Source organism: Carcharodon carcharias, chromosome 11 (assembly GCF_017639515.1).
Source record: "Carcharodon carcharias isolate sCarCar2 chromosome 11, sCarCar2.pri, whole genome shotgun sequence".
Taxonomy (NCBI): domain Eukaryota; kingdom Metazoa; phylum Chordata; class Chondrichthyes; order Lamniformes; family Lamnidae; genus Carcharodon; species Carcharodon carcharias.
The window spans coordinates 50261921-50277862 of record NC_054477.1 but is presented as its reverse complement, the minus strand read 5'-3'; the positions used below and the strand labels follow the sequence as shown (position 1 = coordinate 50277862).

The 15942-nt window shown below is 40.5% G+C and overlaps 1 protein-coding gene across 1 annotated transcript; it reads left to right on the top strand.

Annotated features, from left to right (window-relative positions):
- The first annotated feature begins 9048 nt into the window (after positions 1 to 9048).
- LOC121284476 (ras-like protein family member 11A) lies at positions 9049 to 15667 on the top strand. The gene is made up of 4 exons (XM_041199982.1): positions 9049 to 9522; positions 13368 to 13424; positions 13518 to 13594; positions 13905 to 15667. The coding sequence occupies exons 1-4, from the start codon at positions 9402 to 9404 to the stop codon at positions 14370 to 14372; spliced, it is 723 nt and encodes a 240-aa protein (XP_041055916.1). The 5' UTR covers positions 9049 to 9401; the 3' UTR covers positions 14373 to 15667.
- Positions 15668 to 15942: the final 275 nt, after the last annotated feature.

Below are 15942 nucleotides of genomic sequence, written 5' to 3'. Positions count from 1 at the left end.
CAAACTCAGTGAGGGCGATGATGTCGGCTGTCCCTCCCCTGGTCTGCTCTCTCTCGTGCCTGTTGTGTGCCAGCTTGGCCTGTATGAGGAAGAAAGAAAAGCATGTGATGAGAAGGGATGGAGCAGGGATTGGGTCAGATGCATGTCCCCTGTGTGTGGTAAACCCTTCCCGGGAGGGTTAGAGGATGGAGTGTGAGCAACATGATAGATGGGAGATGGTGATGTGAAAATCTCAGTGAGAGAACGAGTGTTGATACGTGTCCCCCACTAATGGTTGTGTGAGATCCCTGAGTGCATGGTGTCATGATGACAATTTGATACTGGAGAGTATTGAAGGATGACTTACCCTGGCAGAGCGGATGAGACCATTCATCCTCTTCCTGCACTGGATGGAATTTTGGATGTGGGTGCCAGCCACGCTGATGTGCTCATCGCCAGCCTCCCTGGCTGGAGAGGTGAGGCTGCTAAGCTTCCTGCAGTCATTCCTGGGATAGGGCATATTCCTTTGTGTTTGCACTCCTCTGATCAAGGCCTGGAGAGCCTGGTGGATGAAGCAGAGTGCTGCCTTCTTCTTGAGGTTCTCGCCCCTCTTCTTCTGGCTGCAAGGCATATCGGCACATGTCTGGAAGACAGGTGGGCTGGAGAGAGTGAGATTATGAGTTGGATTGGCCTTTAAATATGGCACCCGGACCTTCAACCCTGCCAGCTGACGGTGGACAAACGAATCAGCTCCTGACCGTCCTGGTGATTTGGCCTGATACTCGCCTGTACAAAATTAACGGCCCTCCAAGCGTGGAATTGGGCTGCGAGTTCCTGCCATTCCAGCCAGTGGGATGGGCGCCACCAAAACTGCCTGCCACCACACTTAGTCTCATTAACGGAAAATTCCTCCCTCAGACTCAGGAGAGTAAATTATCCTCTCTCTACCCCTCAGATGTTCCAAGGGTGCTATTTAAAATCAAAATCATTGCAAAATAGAAATCTGTGCTGCTATTTTCTTCACTTGAGCTGTTACCAGATTCCCATTCTTCAGTGTATCCTTTAATGTTTCTCTTTTTCAAGCACTATTTAATCCTCTTTTATAGGAATCTGTGGATTGTGCTTCAACAACAGTTCTATACAAAGAATTCCATTCTAACTACCTTCAGTATAAAAAACCCTTTAATTCTCTTTATGATTATTACTGTCCAATGGAAAGGAAAAATATCATTATTTAGCTTATTATAATCCTTTATGATCTACAATACCTCTCTCAGAACACCCTTTAATCTTCTCAGCCCTTATGAAATAACCTTCTCAAATCTCTCATAGTTGTAACCATAATAAAATGATAGTGAATCTACAATGGACCTTTTACCTTGCCTCTATACCCTTGCTATGAAGGGATGCCCAAACTATACACAATATCCCAGCAGCAACTTAACAACAGATTTGGACAAGTTCAGTGTTACTTCCTTATTTTTGTATTCTAAGCACAAGAATCAAATATTGCCTTTCTTATGACTTTGTCTAATTCTTCTGTCACTTTTAATGAACTGTGCAAGTTCTCTGTGTCCCTACTCCTATTTACAATTTTACATTTTGAAGTTGATTTTCTTTCCCTAATTTTATCCCTAAAATGTATTACTTCATATTATTCTACTTTGTTCTGTATCTACCAAAGACCTGTTCATCATGCTAGCCTATGTCCTCCTGCAGCTTTCCAAAATCCATGATACAGTTTGCCAATTTTGTTTCATCAGCAAATTTTGTTCCCTCAGTTTTTAAATCTAGATTATTTATATGCACTAAATAAACAATAATAGAATGAACAAAATTCTGTGAAACAACATTCACCATACATTTTCAGTCTGAGAAACTTTCTGATACTTTTACACATTGATTCTTACCTTGCAACTATCTCTATATCCACAGGAAATGCTGGGAAAACTCAACAGATCTGACAACATCTGTGGAGACAGAAACAGAGTTAACGTTTTGAGTCCATATGACTCTTCTTCAGAGCCTTAATTTCATGAGCTATTATTTATGCAATAAATCTCCTGTGGCATCTTATTAAATATTTTTGAAAATCTGTTTGAACTAGAGGTGATGTATTTCCTTTATCTATTACCTTTTATTATTTTTTCAAATAATTCTATAAGTTTGGTGAAATGTGGTTTGCCGATTATAAATCCATGCTACCCCGACAAGATCATGACTCTTTGAGTATTGCAAAATTTCATCCCATACCACTGACCCTAAGGATTTTGAGTTTACTCTACTGGCGGGGAGCTCATTTCCTGGCAACGTACATTGGGAAATCATGGGTACGGTGCCCTTGATTTTCCACCCATTAAAATTTTAGACAGGTGAGATTTAAATCAGGAATTAAAAATATTCTGAGTTTCATTTCTGGGTCAACAGGTGAATTTGTAACTTCATTGCTGCTCACCTGCCCAAAACTTGCTAGAGTTTTGAAATCAACAGACAGAAAGTTGGGAAGCAACAATGTGTTCAAGAATGTTAGAGGGGAAGTGGAAGGTAGAAATGGAATGGCCATGGAGAGGACAGATGAGTCAAAGATAAAACTTTAGAGAAGGAAAGCGGTAATGGAATTTTTGAAAAGGTAAAGCACAGAGGTAAAAAGGGAATGTTATGGCACAGCGGATGGTAAATGCTAAGTTGCTTAAATCCCAGAGGGAAAATTGAAACAACTCCCACAACTGTTTTGCAATTTGTATTTTTATTTTGAGATGCATGCCTTGAATTCAGTAGTAATAGGTCCACTGATCCTTAGAGGTTTTTTTTTTACAAAACAAAATTAAACATTTATTAATAAAAGAAATAATTTTAAGCACGTACATAGGTCTACAAATTACTACCATGATAACTCCTAACTCCCCTAATTAATCTGACTCCCAGTTACACCCCCACTAAGGCAACAGTAGAAACAAAATAGCTTTTAACAGACCCAGGCAAAGCACAAACAATACCTTGGGGAGGGACATTCATAGTGAATTCTCTTGGCTTCGATTCCTATAGGCAGCAGCTTGGTAGAGGCTGGAGGCTTTTCACACTTGTTAGATCTTAGAATTCCTTCTTCTTACACATAACCTCATCTCCTTTATACATGTTTCTCCCTTTTTAATGCAAATCCCATTGTCCCTATATATCTTTGCAACTTTACCTTTCTAATAATAACAATCTTTCATAGTACCAATTTTATCAGTAAGCTTTGGGAAAAATAAACACACTGTTTGGCTTCTTCTGGCTAAGTGTAACTCTCTTTTGAAATTCAAACTGCTTTTGCTTATCTAAAAATGCAAATTTTCCTTTATACCTCACATTCTAAAACTTCAGCTATGTTTACTTATTTAGCAATTCAAACCTAGCTTCTCTTCTGAAACCTCAAAGCCTTCAAACCAGCTGTTTTTAATTCAATTAAGTCACACACACACACACACACACATTATCCAGATCCCACTATTCCTACTTTACAATAATTCCCAATAACACTATATGAAAATTATTATATTTGCATGACAAGAGCCATTAATAATGTTGGTCAAAAGAGCTGGTTGAGTGAGAAATGTATTGGATTAGCAAAAAATGGTTCTCATGGAATAGATGCAGTTGGGAGAGATGATAGGAAAGAAAATGGAGAGTGATAATGGACTATGTGCAGGGGGACTACGGGAAGCAGGGAGTAGGGAACAAGCAATTGGAAGGCAGAGACTGTTGCATAAATATGCTTCATCTTTATCCTTAATTTTGAGACTTTCTTACAAAGGGGAGCTGCTCAATTCCCTTTCTATCGATAACTGCTTTCTTCTCCTGTAGCACCTCTGCTGCTGGAGACTGTTATGCTCTGTGAGTCTCTTGTGCCTCTTTTTCAATGATCTTATCTTGATCTTTTGTGCAATCACTTTAGGTACACACATGCTCTCTGTATCTCATGTCTTTAATTTCTTTAAATTTTCTCAATAAGCCTCCTATTGTATCAACTTAATATCACTTCAGCTGTTTAACTTAAACACTTTGCAGGTGGTTTCATTCCTTCTTGTGTGTGCTTTTTCTCTCCCTTTTATTCTGTTCCTTTTTGAATACTGTTCTTTTGCAATACTGTATCTTTTAGCTCCTCATCAGATATCCACATCTGAAACATTGGCTCTCTCCATAGATACTGACTGACATGCTGAGCGTTTCCAGCAGTTTCTATTTGTGATTCAGAAAATTCATTCTTGCACTAAGTTGAGGCCAAAGTTATTCAGGGGGCCCATGAAAGTGCCTGTTTTTGAAGACAGGAAAATAAATGCAGGTACAGTTAGATTGTACATTGCCATTTTTAACTGGATTGTACTGTGCCATCTCTAACTCGAATGTTTTTGCCATCCTTAACTGGATCAGACCTTGTTGGACTTAACTAAAATGGAATGGGCCACTCAACTTTTTTTTCAATCATTTATGGGGCCTATACATTGCTGGGAAGGCCAGTATTTATTGCCCACCCCTAGTTACCCTTGAGAGGGTGGTGGTGAGCTACAACCTTGAACCTCTGCAGTCATTGTGGTCTAGGTACACCCTCAGTGCTGGTAGGAAAAGAGACAGGATTTGCATTTATATCGTGCTTTATATAACCCCTGGATGCCTCAAAGTGCTTTGCAGTCAATGAAGTACTTTTGAAGTGTTGTCACTGTTGCAATGTAGGAAACACAGTAGCCGATTTAACCACAGCAAACTCCCACAAACAGCAATGTGATAATGATCGTATAATCTGTTTCTTGGTGGTGTTGATTGAGGGATAAATATTGGCCTGGCCACCAAGGATAATGTTGTTGCTCTTCTTTGAAATAGTGCCATTGGATCTTTCACATCCAATCAAGCAGACATGTGGGGCATCAGTTTAACACCTCATCCAAGCGACAGCATATTCTACAATGCACCATTCCTCATTACTGCACTGAAGTGTCATCAAAGATTTTTGTGCTCCCCGAAGAGGGACTTGAACCCAGAACATTGTGACTCAGAGGTGAGTGTACTACCGACTGAGACACAGGGAGAGAGTTCTAGGATTTTGATCCAGCACCAATGAAGGAACAGCGACATAGTTCCAAGTTGGGTGGTGTGTGGCTTGGAGGGGAATTGCGGGCAGTGATGTTCCCATGTGCCTGCTTCCCTTGTTCTTTCGGGTGATAGAGGTCGCAAGTTTCAAAGGTGCCTTGATGATTTGCTGCAGTGCAGCTTGTAACTCTTTCGAGTAAAACCCGTTTCCATCTGTTTCAGATGAAGTTACATTGTTTCATAGTTTTGCCATTGTGAGATTTGAACTCTTGATCTTGGGGTTACAAGCCCAGTACCATAACCACTTGGCTTGTAGATGTACACTCTGCTGCTACTGTGTACTGGTGGTGGAAGGTGTGAATGTTTAAGGTGGTGGACAGGGTACCAGTCAAGCAGACTGCTTTGTCCTGGATGGTGTTGAGCTTCTTGAGTGTTCTTGGAGATGCACTCATTCAGGTAAATGGGGAGACTTCATCAAATTCTTGACTTGTGTCTTGTAAATGATAGACAGGCTTTGGGGAATCAGGAGTTGAGTTACTCACTGCAGAATTCCCAGCCTCTGACATGCCTTTGTTGCTGCAGTTTTTACATGGCTAGTCCAGTTCAGTTTCTGGCCAATGATAATCCTCAGGATATCGATAGTGGGAGATTCAGCGATGGTAATGCCATTGAACATCAAGAGGAGAGGGTTAGAAGCTCTCTTGTTGTAGATGGTCATTGGCCTGGCACTTATGTGACACAGATGTTACTTGCCATTCATCAGCCCAAGCCTGAATGTTGTCCAAGTATTGCAGCATGTAGATAAGGACTACTTCAGTATTTAAAAAGTTGTAAATGGTAGCAAACATCAGTGAACATTCCCACATCTGACCTTATGATGGAGGGAAGGTCAATAATGAAGTAGCTGAAAATATTTGGACCTAGGACAATATCCTGAGGAACTCTGCAGCAGTGTCCTGGGGATGAGATGATTGGCCTCCAACAACCCCAACCACCTTCCTTTGTGCTAGGTATGACTCCAACCAGCAGAGAATTTTCACCCAGATTCCCGTTGACTCAAGTTTTGATGTCAAGGGCCGTCACTTTCACTTCACCTTTGGAATACAACTCTTTTATCCTTGTTTGGACCAAGGCTGTAATGTGGTCAGGAGCCAAGTGGCACTGGCAGAACCTGAATTGCGCATCAGGTAACAGGTTATTGCTGTGTATGTGCTGCTTGATAGCATTGTTGGTGACAACTCCCATTGCTTTGCTGATGATTGAGAGCTAGATTGATGGGGCAGTAATTGGTCAGGTTGGATTTGCCCTGCTTTATGTGGACAGGATATTCCTTACCAATTTTTGACATCATCATGTAGATGCCAGTTTTGTAGCCAGACCAGAACAGCTTGGCCAGGCACGTGGCTAGTTCTGCAGCAGAAGTCTTCAAGACTACTAATGAGATGTTGTCAGGGCCCATAACCTTTGCAGCATCCTGTGCATTCATTCATTTTTTGATATCATGTGGAATGAATTGAATTGGCTGAAAATTGGAATCAGCGATGCTGGAGACCCCAGGAGGAGGCTGAAATGAATCATCCACTCACCACTTCTGGCTGAAGATGATACAAATATTCCAGCCGTATCTTTTGCATTGATACGTTGCGCTCCACCATCAAGGAGATGATTGTGGAGTGTCTTATGTCCATTTGTTGTTTAATTGTTCACCACCATTCAAGACTGGATGTGGCAGGACAGTAGAGTTTTGATCTGACCTGTTGATTATGGAATCTCATAGCTCTGTCTGTAACATTTTGCTTTCACTGTTTAGCATGTATATTGCCTTATGTTACAGCTTCACCAAATTCGCACTTGATTTTTAGGCATGCTTGTTGCATGCTCTCCTACACTCCTCACAGAAACATGGGTTGGTCTCCTGGCTTCATGGTAATGGTCAAGTGAGGGATATGCTGAACCTGAGGTTACACATTGTGGTTGAATACAATTCTGCTGCTGCTGTGGACTGCAGAACCTTATACATCCCCAATTTTGAACTGCTAGATCTGTTCTGAATCTATCTCATTTAACATGGCAGTGGTACCACAAAACACATTAGAGCGTATCCTCAGTGTGAAGACAGGACTTCGTCTCCAAGAACTTTGTACAATGATTGCTCCTACCGATGCTGCAATGAACAGATGCATCTGTGACAGGTAGATTAGTAAGGACAAAGTCGAGTAGGTTTTTCCCTCTTGCTCCTTGTCTCAGCATCTGCCACACTCACTTCACCATGGCACTCCATTCCAGGTCATCTGACCTGCCCTTTTATGCCGTTCTTCTTTCTTCTTTCTAAGCAGGCACACAGGGCCGGTCCTCGGCCTGAAGAATGTAAAATAACCGGACTGCGCATGTGCGGCCAGTACCCAGCTGGCACCTATGCGAAAGGCCCAAGGTTCATCAGGAATGAATGTTCCCAACCTCCACATTCAGCCAGGTAAGTATAGGTTTCATCACATTAGCCACACTTGGAGATGGCCATTGAAGTCACCCACCCAGAGTACATTCTGCACTCTTCCTACCCTCAGTGCTTCCTTCAACTGGTGTTCAACGTGGAGGAGCATTGATTCATCAGCTGAGGGAAGGTAGTAATCTGCAGGAGGTTTCCTCATCTTTGTTTGACCCAATGCAATGAAACTTCATGGGGTTCAAAGTCAATGTTGAGGACTCCCAGAGCCACTCCCTCCTGATTGTATACTACTGTGCTGCCACCTCTGATGGCTCTGTCCTGCTGGTGGAACAAGGCATACCCTGGGATAGTGAGGGATGAGTCTGGGACATTGTAAGGTTTGATTTGGTGAATATGACTGTCAGGCTGTTTCTTGACTTGTCCAGGTAACAGCTCCCCAAACATTGGCACAAGTCCCCAGATGTTAATGAGGAGGCCTATGCAGGGTCAACTGGACAGGATGTACTTTTGCCTAGGTCAATGCTAGGCGGTCTGCCCACCTTTATTCTTATGTGACTTTTCGTAGTAGTTTGATACAGCTTGCTTGTTAGGCCATTTCAGAGGGCAGTTAAGAGTCAACCACATTGCTGTGTGTCTGGAGTCACATGTAGGTCAGGCCAGGTAAGGATGGCAGATTTTGTCCTCTGAAGGACATTATTGAACTAGAGAGGATGTTCCAACAATTCGGTAGTTGCTTGTGGCAGGATTTTTCAGAAGTTGGGGTTTCACAGCAGCCTGCAGCCATTTTATGCTCTGAGGTGACGGGACTGGCTGGAGACGGGACTCCCATCCCACCCTTGTGCGGAAGTCCTGCCTCAGAGAGCTTCCAGCCAATCTGATCGGCCAGCAGCTCTGTAGTCCCAGCAGCGCCAGTGGCAGCAGGGCCAGCACTGGAAATACAAGCAGTCCCCAGGTGCTCAGTCGCAGAGTCCAGAATCAGGTCAGTGTTTGGTTCTTGAGCCACTTCTATTCCTGCCTGAACCTCCTGCCACCTCCAAATTAAGGCTAAGTGTGCCCGAGGCCACGCCTGCCAGTGCAAAATTGCAGAGAGGTTGGGGTGGGGAAAGGCACCCAGGGAATTTTACACCCCCACCTGCAAACCAGCTAGTGGGGGATTGTAAACTTCTGCCCTTGGCCATCATTACTCAGACCACTGTCCTCCAACAGTATTCATGAATTGAGTTCAATTTCCCTCTGCCCCCCCCCCCCCCCCCCCCCCCCCGCTGCCATGGTGGAATTTGAACTCATGTCTGTAGAGGATTAGGCCGGGTGTCTGGATTACTAGTCCAGTAAATAACCGCTACCCCCCATACCCCTACCAACTGGTGTCGGTCTGTGCCATCCTTGGCTGAATGGGACTGTGTTGTGCTTAACGGCATCCGGCTGAGCTGGTGTTTGATGGCACGCAGTGGGTGGCCGTCAGGAAAGGCGTTCATTTCTCCAACATATAAGTTCGAATAAAGTGACCAAGTGAAAATTATAAATAGTTTTATTCCCAATGCGTTGAACATCCACTTCATGCAGCTTAAAATATACCCCTTAACCCTCGATGGAGACACAATGTGAGGATGTTGCTCCGTACGGACGTATTCAGCCCATTTACGTTGATGTGTTCGTCAGTCGAGTTCTATTGGTTTGTGTGAGTGGTGGGAGGATGTTCGGCCACAAGACTCAACATATGAAGTGGAAGGAGCTCCCGGACTCCAGTCCCAGAGAAACGCCAGAGGTTTGGCGTGAAGCCGCGCTGGTTGTTGCTGTTTTGTGAGTTGCTGATCAGATAGGAAAGAGTTCCTGCTGTGACCCTCCCCTTCGCTCAGTCGGGTCGGGCGCTATCTGAAATTCCATCGCGTCGGCTGCCGACTGGAAAGGACCGATGCGTCTGTATAATATGTCGACGAACTTGCTGTTAGTTCCAATAGCGGAGTCATGCGATAATGTGATGAACAGGGACATTAAGATTGCAGTGTTAGGATCAAGCACTGTTGGGAAAACAGGTAAGGCATGTTTACTCTGGGAAAAATCTACACGCTGACAGAACTGTCGATTGTACCGTTGAACAATTTGCTTTTGAAGAGATCAGTATTCTCAGTCATTGGAAAGGTAATTTACCTTAGGAAAGGATTTTCGCCTAGAAAGTTGCACTTTACTATTTTAACTAAACTGTGCAATCTCACCAGATGGACATAAAGACAAATATATTTGTCGTTCCTAGTGGACTTGGATTATTTTTTTCCAGGATTGAACATTTCATTACAAAATGAAGTATCTTCTTGTGTACTTTGTGTTAATTTCTATTGATTTAAAACTCATATTACTAAGTTCCTATGCTGGGGAACCGAGGCACAGACCTTTCATTCAGAAATTTAGGATTGAATTCAACCCACAAAGATGGAATGGGATTCTCCCTGGTGCCCATGAAAAACGTTTTTACGTTGTGGGCAAGTGCAGTCTCCGACTCGGGAGTGCATTGCCAAACCGTTCCTGAAGGCTGCTTGGTTCCACTGAAAAGGCAGTTTTGAAGACGGACTCTGAAATTTACTACCAGAAGAGAATAGGGTGGCTAATCTTACACTGCCTAGTGTCATAGACTGTGAAAAAATTGTGTGTTGGGAATGGATAGTAACAAAACAACAATAGCAACGTGCATTTACATAGCGCCTTTAACATAGTGAAACTCCGAAGGCGCTTTACAGGAACTAATCAGACAAAACCTGACAGCAAGCCACACACCGAGATATTAAGACTGGTGATCAAAGGCTTGGCCAAAGAGAAAGAAAGACTCACTGTTATCTAAGGCCTTTCACAACCCCAGGAGTCAACCAACATCTTCATAGCCAGTGAAGTGCTTTTCAAGGTAGTCACTGTTGTAATGTAGAAAATTGTGGCAGCCAGTTAGCACAGAGCAGGATCCCCAAAATAGCAATGAGTTAATGATCAGATAATCTGTTTTTAGTGAGACTGATTGAAGGATAAGTATTGGCTAGTACATTGGGGAGAAATCCCTACAATCATATATAAGTGCCCGTATCTTGCTTTGGAAGCTATTGTGTTCAGTTCCAATGCAAAGAGATCTAACTTGCACTGAATGCTGTCTTACTGGTGTTCAGAACCAGTGAGATAGCCATTGCTTTATTTGACCCGTTTCCACTTGGCCTTTGTTCTGTGTTTCTCTAAACCACTTAATTTGCCCACTAGGCAGGAATCAATTTTTTTTTAAATGTGTATGCGCTACGAATGTGTGCACACAAATGCTCAATGAGTATATTTCTTTTAAACTGGGAATTATCCTACTAGTCTGCATGCTAAGGTCAAGGTAAATGAGGAGGACTGGAAACCATGATGGAATCCACATTCCCCTTAATGGGAATTGGGAAAGCTTGCGAGCATTTTAATTACACATGTAGATTTTGGGGTTTAAGGTTGTGCATACACATAAATCATAATTTAGCTCTCATCTCAGCCAAATTAAAGGCCGTCTGGTGTTGTAGAATTTAGATATCTTTAATATTCAAGAGGCATTTTCATTTTGTCATAATTGGTGTGCAAACTCAATCCCCCATTTGCCGTATGAAAAGTTGGGACCAAATAGCTGAATTGGAGGACTTACATGGAAGAAGTTGGTATAGTCTACCAAAGCAGTTGTTAGTGTATGGGAGTCAACAACAGAAAACTGCTTGTGGTATCAGTATTAATTAGTGGCCTCACTTTTTCAAAGACAACAGAGACACTGTAAAACATGAAAACACCTGCTGGAATAGGAGTAAGGGGGTGTTTTTCAGAAATTATGGTTGAGTTACATTGCAAGAATAATGCAGAGGGAAGTCTTAATACTAAATTTCACCTCCTGTGTTTTTAATAAGTTGGCAATGTTCATGCTGTCAGTGGGTATAAATTAAGTGAAGGAAAACTTTCCCTTCTCCACATGATCTTTGCTTGCTTTGAGGTACTCTAATATTTATCAAAGATATTTTCAAAAGGTTTGCAATGAAGTTGGAAACATGCACAAACTAAATAATCTAAATAGTATCCAATTTCAATATATACCATTTGTTGTGTATGTCCAGTGTGAGTAGAATTCCCTTTACAAGTATTTTTGGCAAAGTTAAGAAAAGCATTGTACTTTGAATGATGGTAATAGGAACTGATTTGACAAAAACACAATCTTCACCTTGGCCATTGAATGTTTATACACAAATGTAATGTGTGTGAGTAAGCCAAGTTAGTGGATATGCATACTAATTCTTACATTCTCATTTAATATTAGCCACTTGTATCTTAAAGTCAAGGCAAAAAAGCCACTTGTGCAGTTAGCTGAAATTAAATGTTTAAACGTTTGCTATTTGTGTCGCACTGAATGAACCAATTATGAGGCTAATTCTTTAGTTTTTCAGAACTGCACATGTACTTGTTTTCTGTTTGATGGTATTGTTACTGCAGTCATACTACAGAAAATTACCCCTATTATTTAGGAGTGAGTAGTAGCTCATGAGTTTGTTGTGTTTTTCTTCCCACTCCTTCTTTCCAATTTCCTGACAGACAAAATTGAAAAAATATAGGATGTACAGGAGTATTGCGCAAGCTGGTGGCGCTACTTGGGTCAAAACTAAAAAAAGCATTGAAGTACCTTGTGGTTACCTGGTCAATCCCAAAGCCAAATGTTGCCCTGGTTAATAATTAGGAACAATTAGAAAATACTGAGATTTGATATCCTTTTGAGATAGTTAATGTGACTCCTGACTTATTTTAATAGCCAGGGGTAATCCTCTTTTCACTGAGAAATACTTTGCTGTGTTTTTCTACTCTTCAACTGGAAATGGCATGTCTTCAGACTTCAGAACTATACAGAGCTATGTTAGTTTAACAATAACTTCCTGTTTAGACAAAAATCACTTGCAGTGAAAGATAGTGAAATCATCAACAGAGATCAAGTAAACCATATGTATCAGTGATCTCCAACTTTGATGCAGCAAATCAGTGCTGAACTCTTTCACACAACCTGATCTGATTATAATTGCATGACTGCATTAAAGGAGCTATGTAAGTGTATGTTGGTTGTATTTACAAACAGCTGTGTATAACTTTTACATATTAAATAAGCTTCTCCTTTATTACAGTGATTCTAGCCTCAATGTCCCTGAAATAAATAAAGAATTTAAGGTGTACTGCAAATAAAGTAGCCCTTCCAGAGCTGGATTCAAACATTCAGGGGCCCTTTGTTACCCTACACAACCAGCCCCAGATTATTAAAACACATATGTAGAAAAATACATGAAGAAGTAGGCCCATAGAATGTTTACACACTGCATTAATAAAGCAAAGCAAAATATGTTACGCTACAATTAACTGATTTTGTATTTTTTCTGCATTATGGCGAGTTCTACTGAATGCCCCATATTTGACTGAGATGTCTGGAGACAGGCCATGTAAGTTTGACCTCTGGCTGTCTTCATCCTAGCAACTGATTCATTTTAAATTGTTTTGTTAGTTTTGACCCATAGCAGTGCCACCGGCTTGCTATCGTGAAAAGTTCCAGTAACAACACAGATAATCACAACGGCCAGCCTTAGTGAAATTGACTAGTTTCCTTGAGGATTACACCAACTGAAACTAGCAGATCTAGCATGTCAGAACACCAATATACAAGCTGCTTTTGTTTTAAAAGAGAGGATAGACATTGGGCTGCTGAATTAACCTCGTTTTTTGTTACTTACTGGATATAAAAGCTACTGTGTATCTCTGGTGCCTTCAATGAACATGATCATTTCTTAAATGTATGTAAAAGAATGACTGCAAAAGTAGTGGTAATGGAATATTAATGTGTATTTTTGTTTCCTTCTAGCGTTAATTGTTCGGTTCTTAACAAAGAGGTTTATTGGGGATTATGAAGCAAATACAGGTGTGTATTTCTTAAACTATTCAACCAAATCTGAACACCACAAATGAATGGATAATAAATAATTTCTAACAAACCATTGTTTTTACCTCACAGGAAATCTTTATTCAAGACTAGTTCATATTGAAGGAGAACAGCTTTCACTGCAAGTGCAAGACACACCTTGTGTTCAGGTATTGTACCAGTGACTATTGTGGGGTAAGAATTTGAGGAAATCAGAAAAAAAAAACATATATTACTTGATATCAATAACGGATAAGCATTCCTGAAGACATTCTTAGTGTTTGCAGTTTATTTGGATTGTAACTGGCAAGAAGACTAATTTAATCAAAAACTTCAGTTTTGATTTGAAGCTTATCTATACACAAGATAATAAAATTAGTCAAGTTACTCAGTTATAGAACAGTAATAATTTTGCTTTGGCATTAAATTTGCTAGTCTAAAATATGGGCTGTTTTCTGATAAATTTCTTTTTGTTTTTAGGTTCAAGGAGAATGTGCACGTTTTCCTGACCTTGTCTCCAGGTGTATTCACTGGGCTGAGGGCTTCATCTTGGTGTATTCAATAACAGACTACAATAGCTATAAACTGATTCGTCCCCTGTACCAGAATATCCGCAAAATGTACCCTGATACGAAGGTCCCTGTGATCATTGTTGCCAACAAAAGTGACCTACTGCATGCCAGACAAGTTCAGACCAATGATGGCATCCAATTAGCAAATGAACTTGGTACAACATTCTTAGAAATCTCCACCAGAGAAAACTATGAGGATGTGTATGATGTTTTTCAGCATGTCTACAAAGAAGTGAGCAAACTACATATGAACAATAATGGAGAAAAACGAAGAGGATCAATTATTCCACGACCAAAGTCACCAAACATGCAAGATTTAAAACGACGCTTCAAACAGGCTCTTTCTTCCAAAGTGAAATCTGGTGCCACTTTATGAAGTTGACATTAACATGATCAAACCCAATGGATAACAAACAGAATTGCACTTTGTTAGTTGGACTTTTGTAAATAGTGCCTTTTACCTCCAGCAAGATTATAAAAGTGGCTTTAAATGATGATAGAGTGATGTGGATTTTTGTAGTGATTGATTACGGGGCAGGGTTTACTTGAGGAAAGGTGAATATCTCTTTACTTCCCAAAGCTGATATAATTCCTATTACTAACAATGTAGCTATTCATTGTTTGTGAATAACTTGTGATGAAAATGGTAAGAATAGCAGAATAACATTTCCAATTTTGCCAATAATTACTTTTTAGAGGATGTAATAGAGAGGCTTCATTGTACAGCACTGAGTCTTGCAGCGAATTGTGAAGGGAGCAGTCATTTCTGAAAATACAGTCTGGACTTGGGAGAATTGTACAGTCATAAAGAAACTTAAAACAGCTAAAGGTTAAAGAAGACTGGAGTGTAATTAAGGCAGGTTATATAGGATTCGGGCACCTAGTTAGGGTGCAAGAGGTCACAAAAGTCTCCCTGTTGACTTTATGAAATTGTAGTTAGTCACTGGAATTTTATGATTGTTTACAAGATAATTTGTGGATTCTATTTGAGAAAACGCAATTTTTTGTCAATTCCAGTTTAAAGATTTTGAAGAAAAATATTCAAAACATTACAGCCAAACATTTATGTGTAATGAGTTTGTAAGTATCCTACATTTTACTGATTGCACCACAACACTATGCTTGCTGGAGAGAATACATTTTACTGTATTTTATACAAACGGTGATTAGTTATTCTTGTGACTAAATAGAAAATGTGTTCATTTCTATATTATATAAAGATGTTTGTACTAAGTTTCTAGATTTATTCTTATACTAATTAATGAACATATTGGAATTCAGTAATTCTCAAGAACTACTGAAATATTTTGGAAGAAGTGGATAAAGTATTGATTTTAATTCTGATATGATTATAAAATCAAAACAATTTACTTAATGTGTTGCAGTATAATTCCAGTATTTTCTATTTTGATAATTGGTGAAAACTACAAGTTAGGCTACAAGTGATGTGGCCATCTCTTGCTGTGCTTGACATCAGACAGTCACCTTTTTCTTAAAACTGTTCGTCGGATGGAGAGACTGGACAAGAGGAATTACTGCAGGACCCTTAACTTGTGGTGTAAAATATATATACTCAAGTCAAATGCTTTTGCTTCACAGATTAACTGATACAATTAACGAGCCATTAAATGATTGTAATGAGTGCCATGAAAAATAAAAAAAAATGAAACAGGCAAATGTGAAAATTCTACTTCGTATATCCAGTACTGCTAAAACAGCTTAAGAATATAAGAAATTGGAGCTGGAGTAGACCATATGATCTGTCGACACTGCTCTGCCAATCATGGCTGATCTTCTGCCTCAACTCCATTTTCCAGACCATTCATATAGATTGTAAATAGCTGTGGCCAAAGCACTGATTCTTGTAGCAGTCCACTAGTCACAGCCTGCCAACTTGAAAATGCCCCATTTATCCCTCATTTCTGCTTCCTGCCTGTTAACAATCC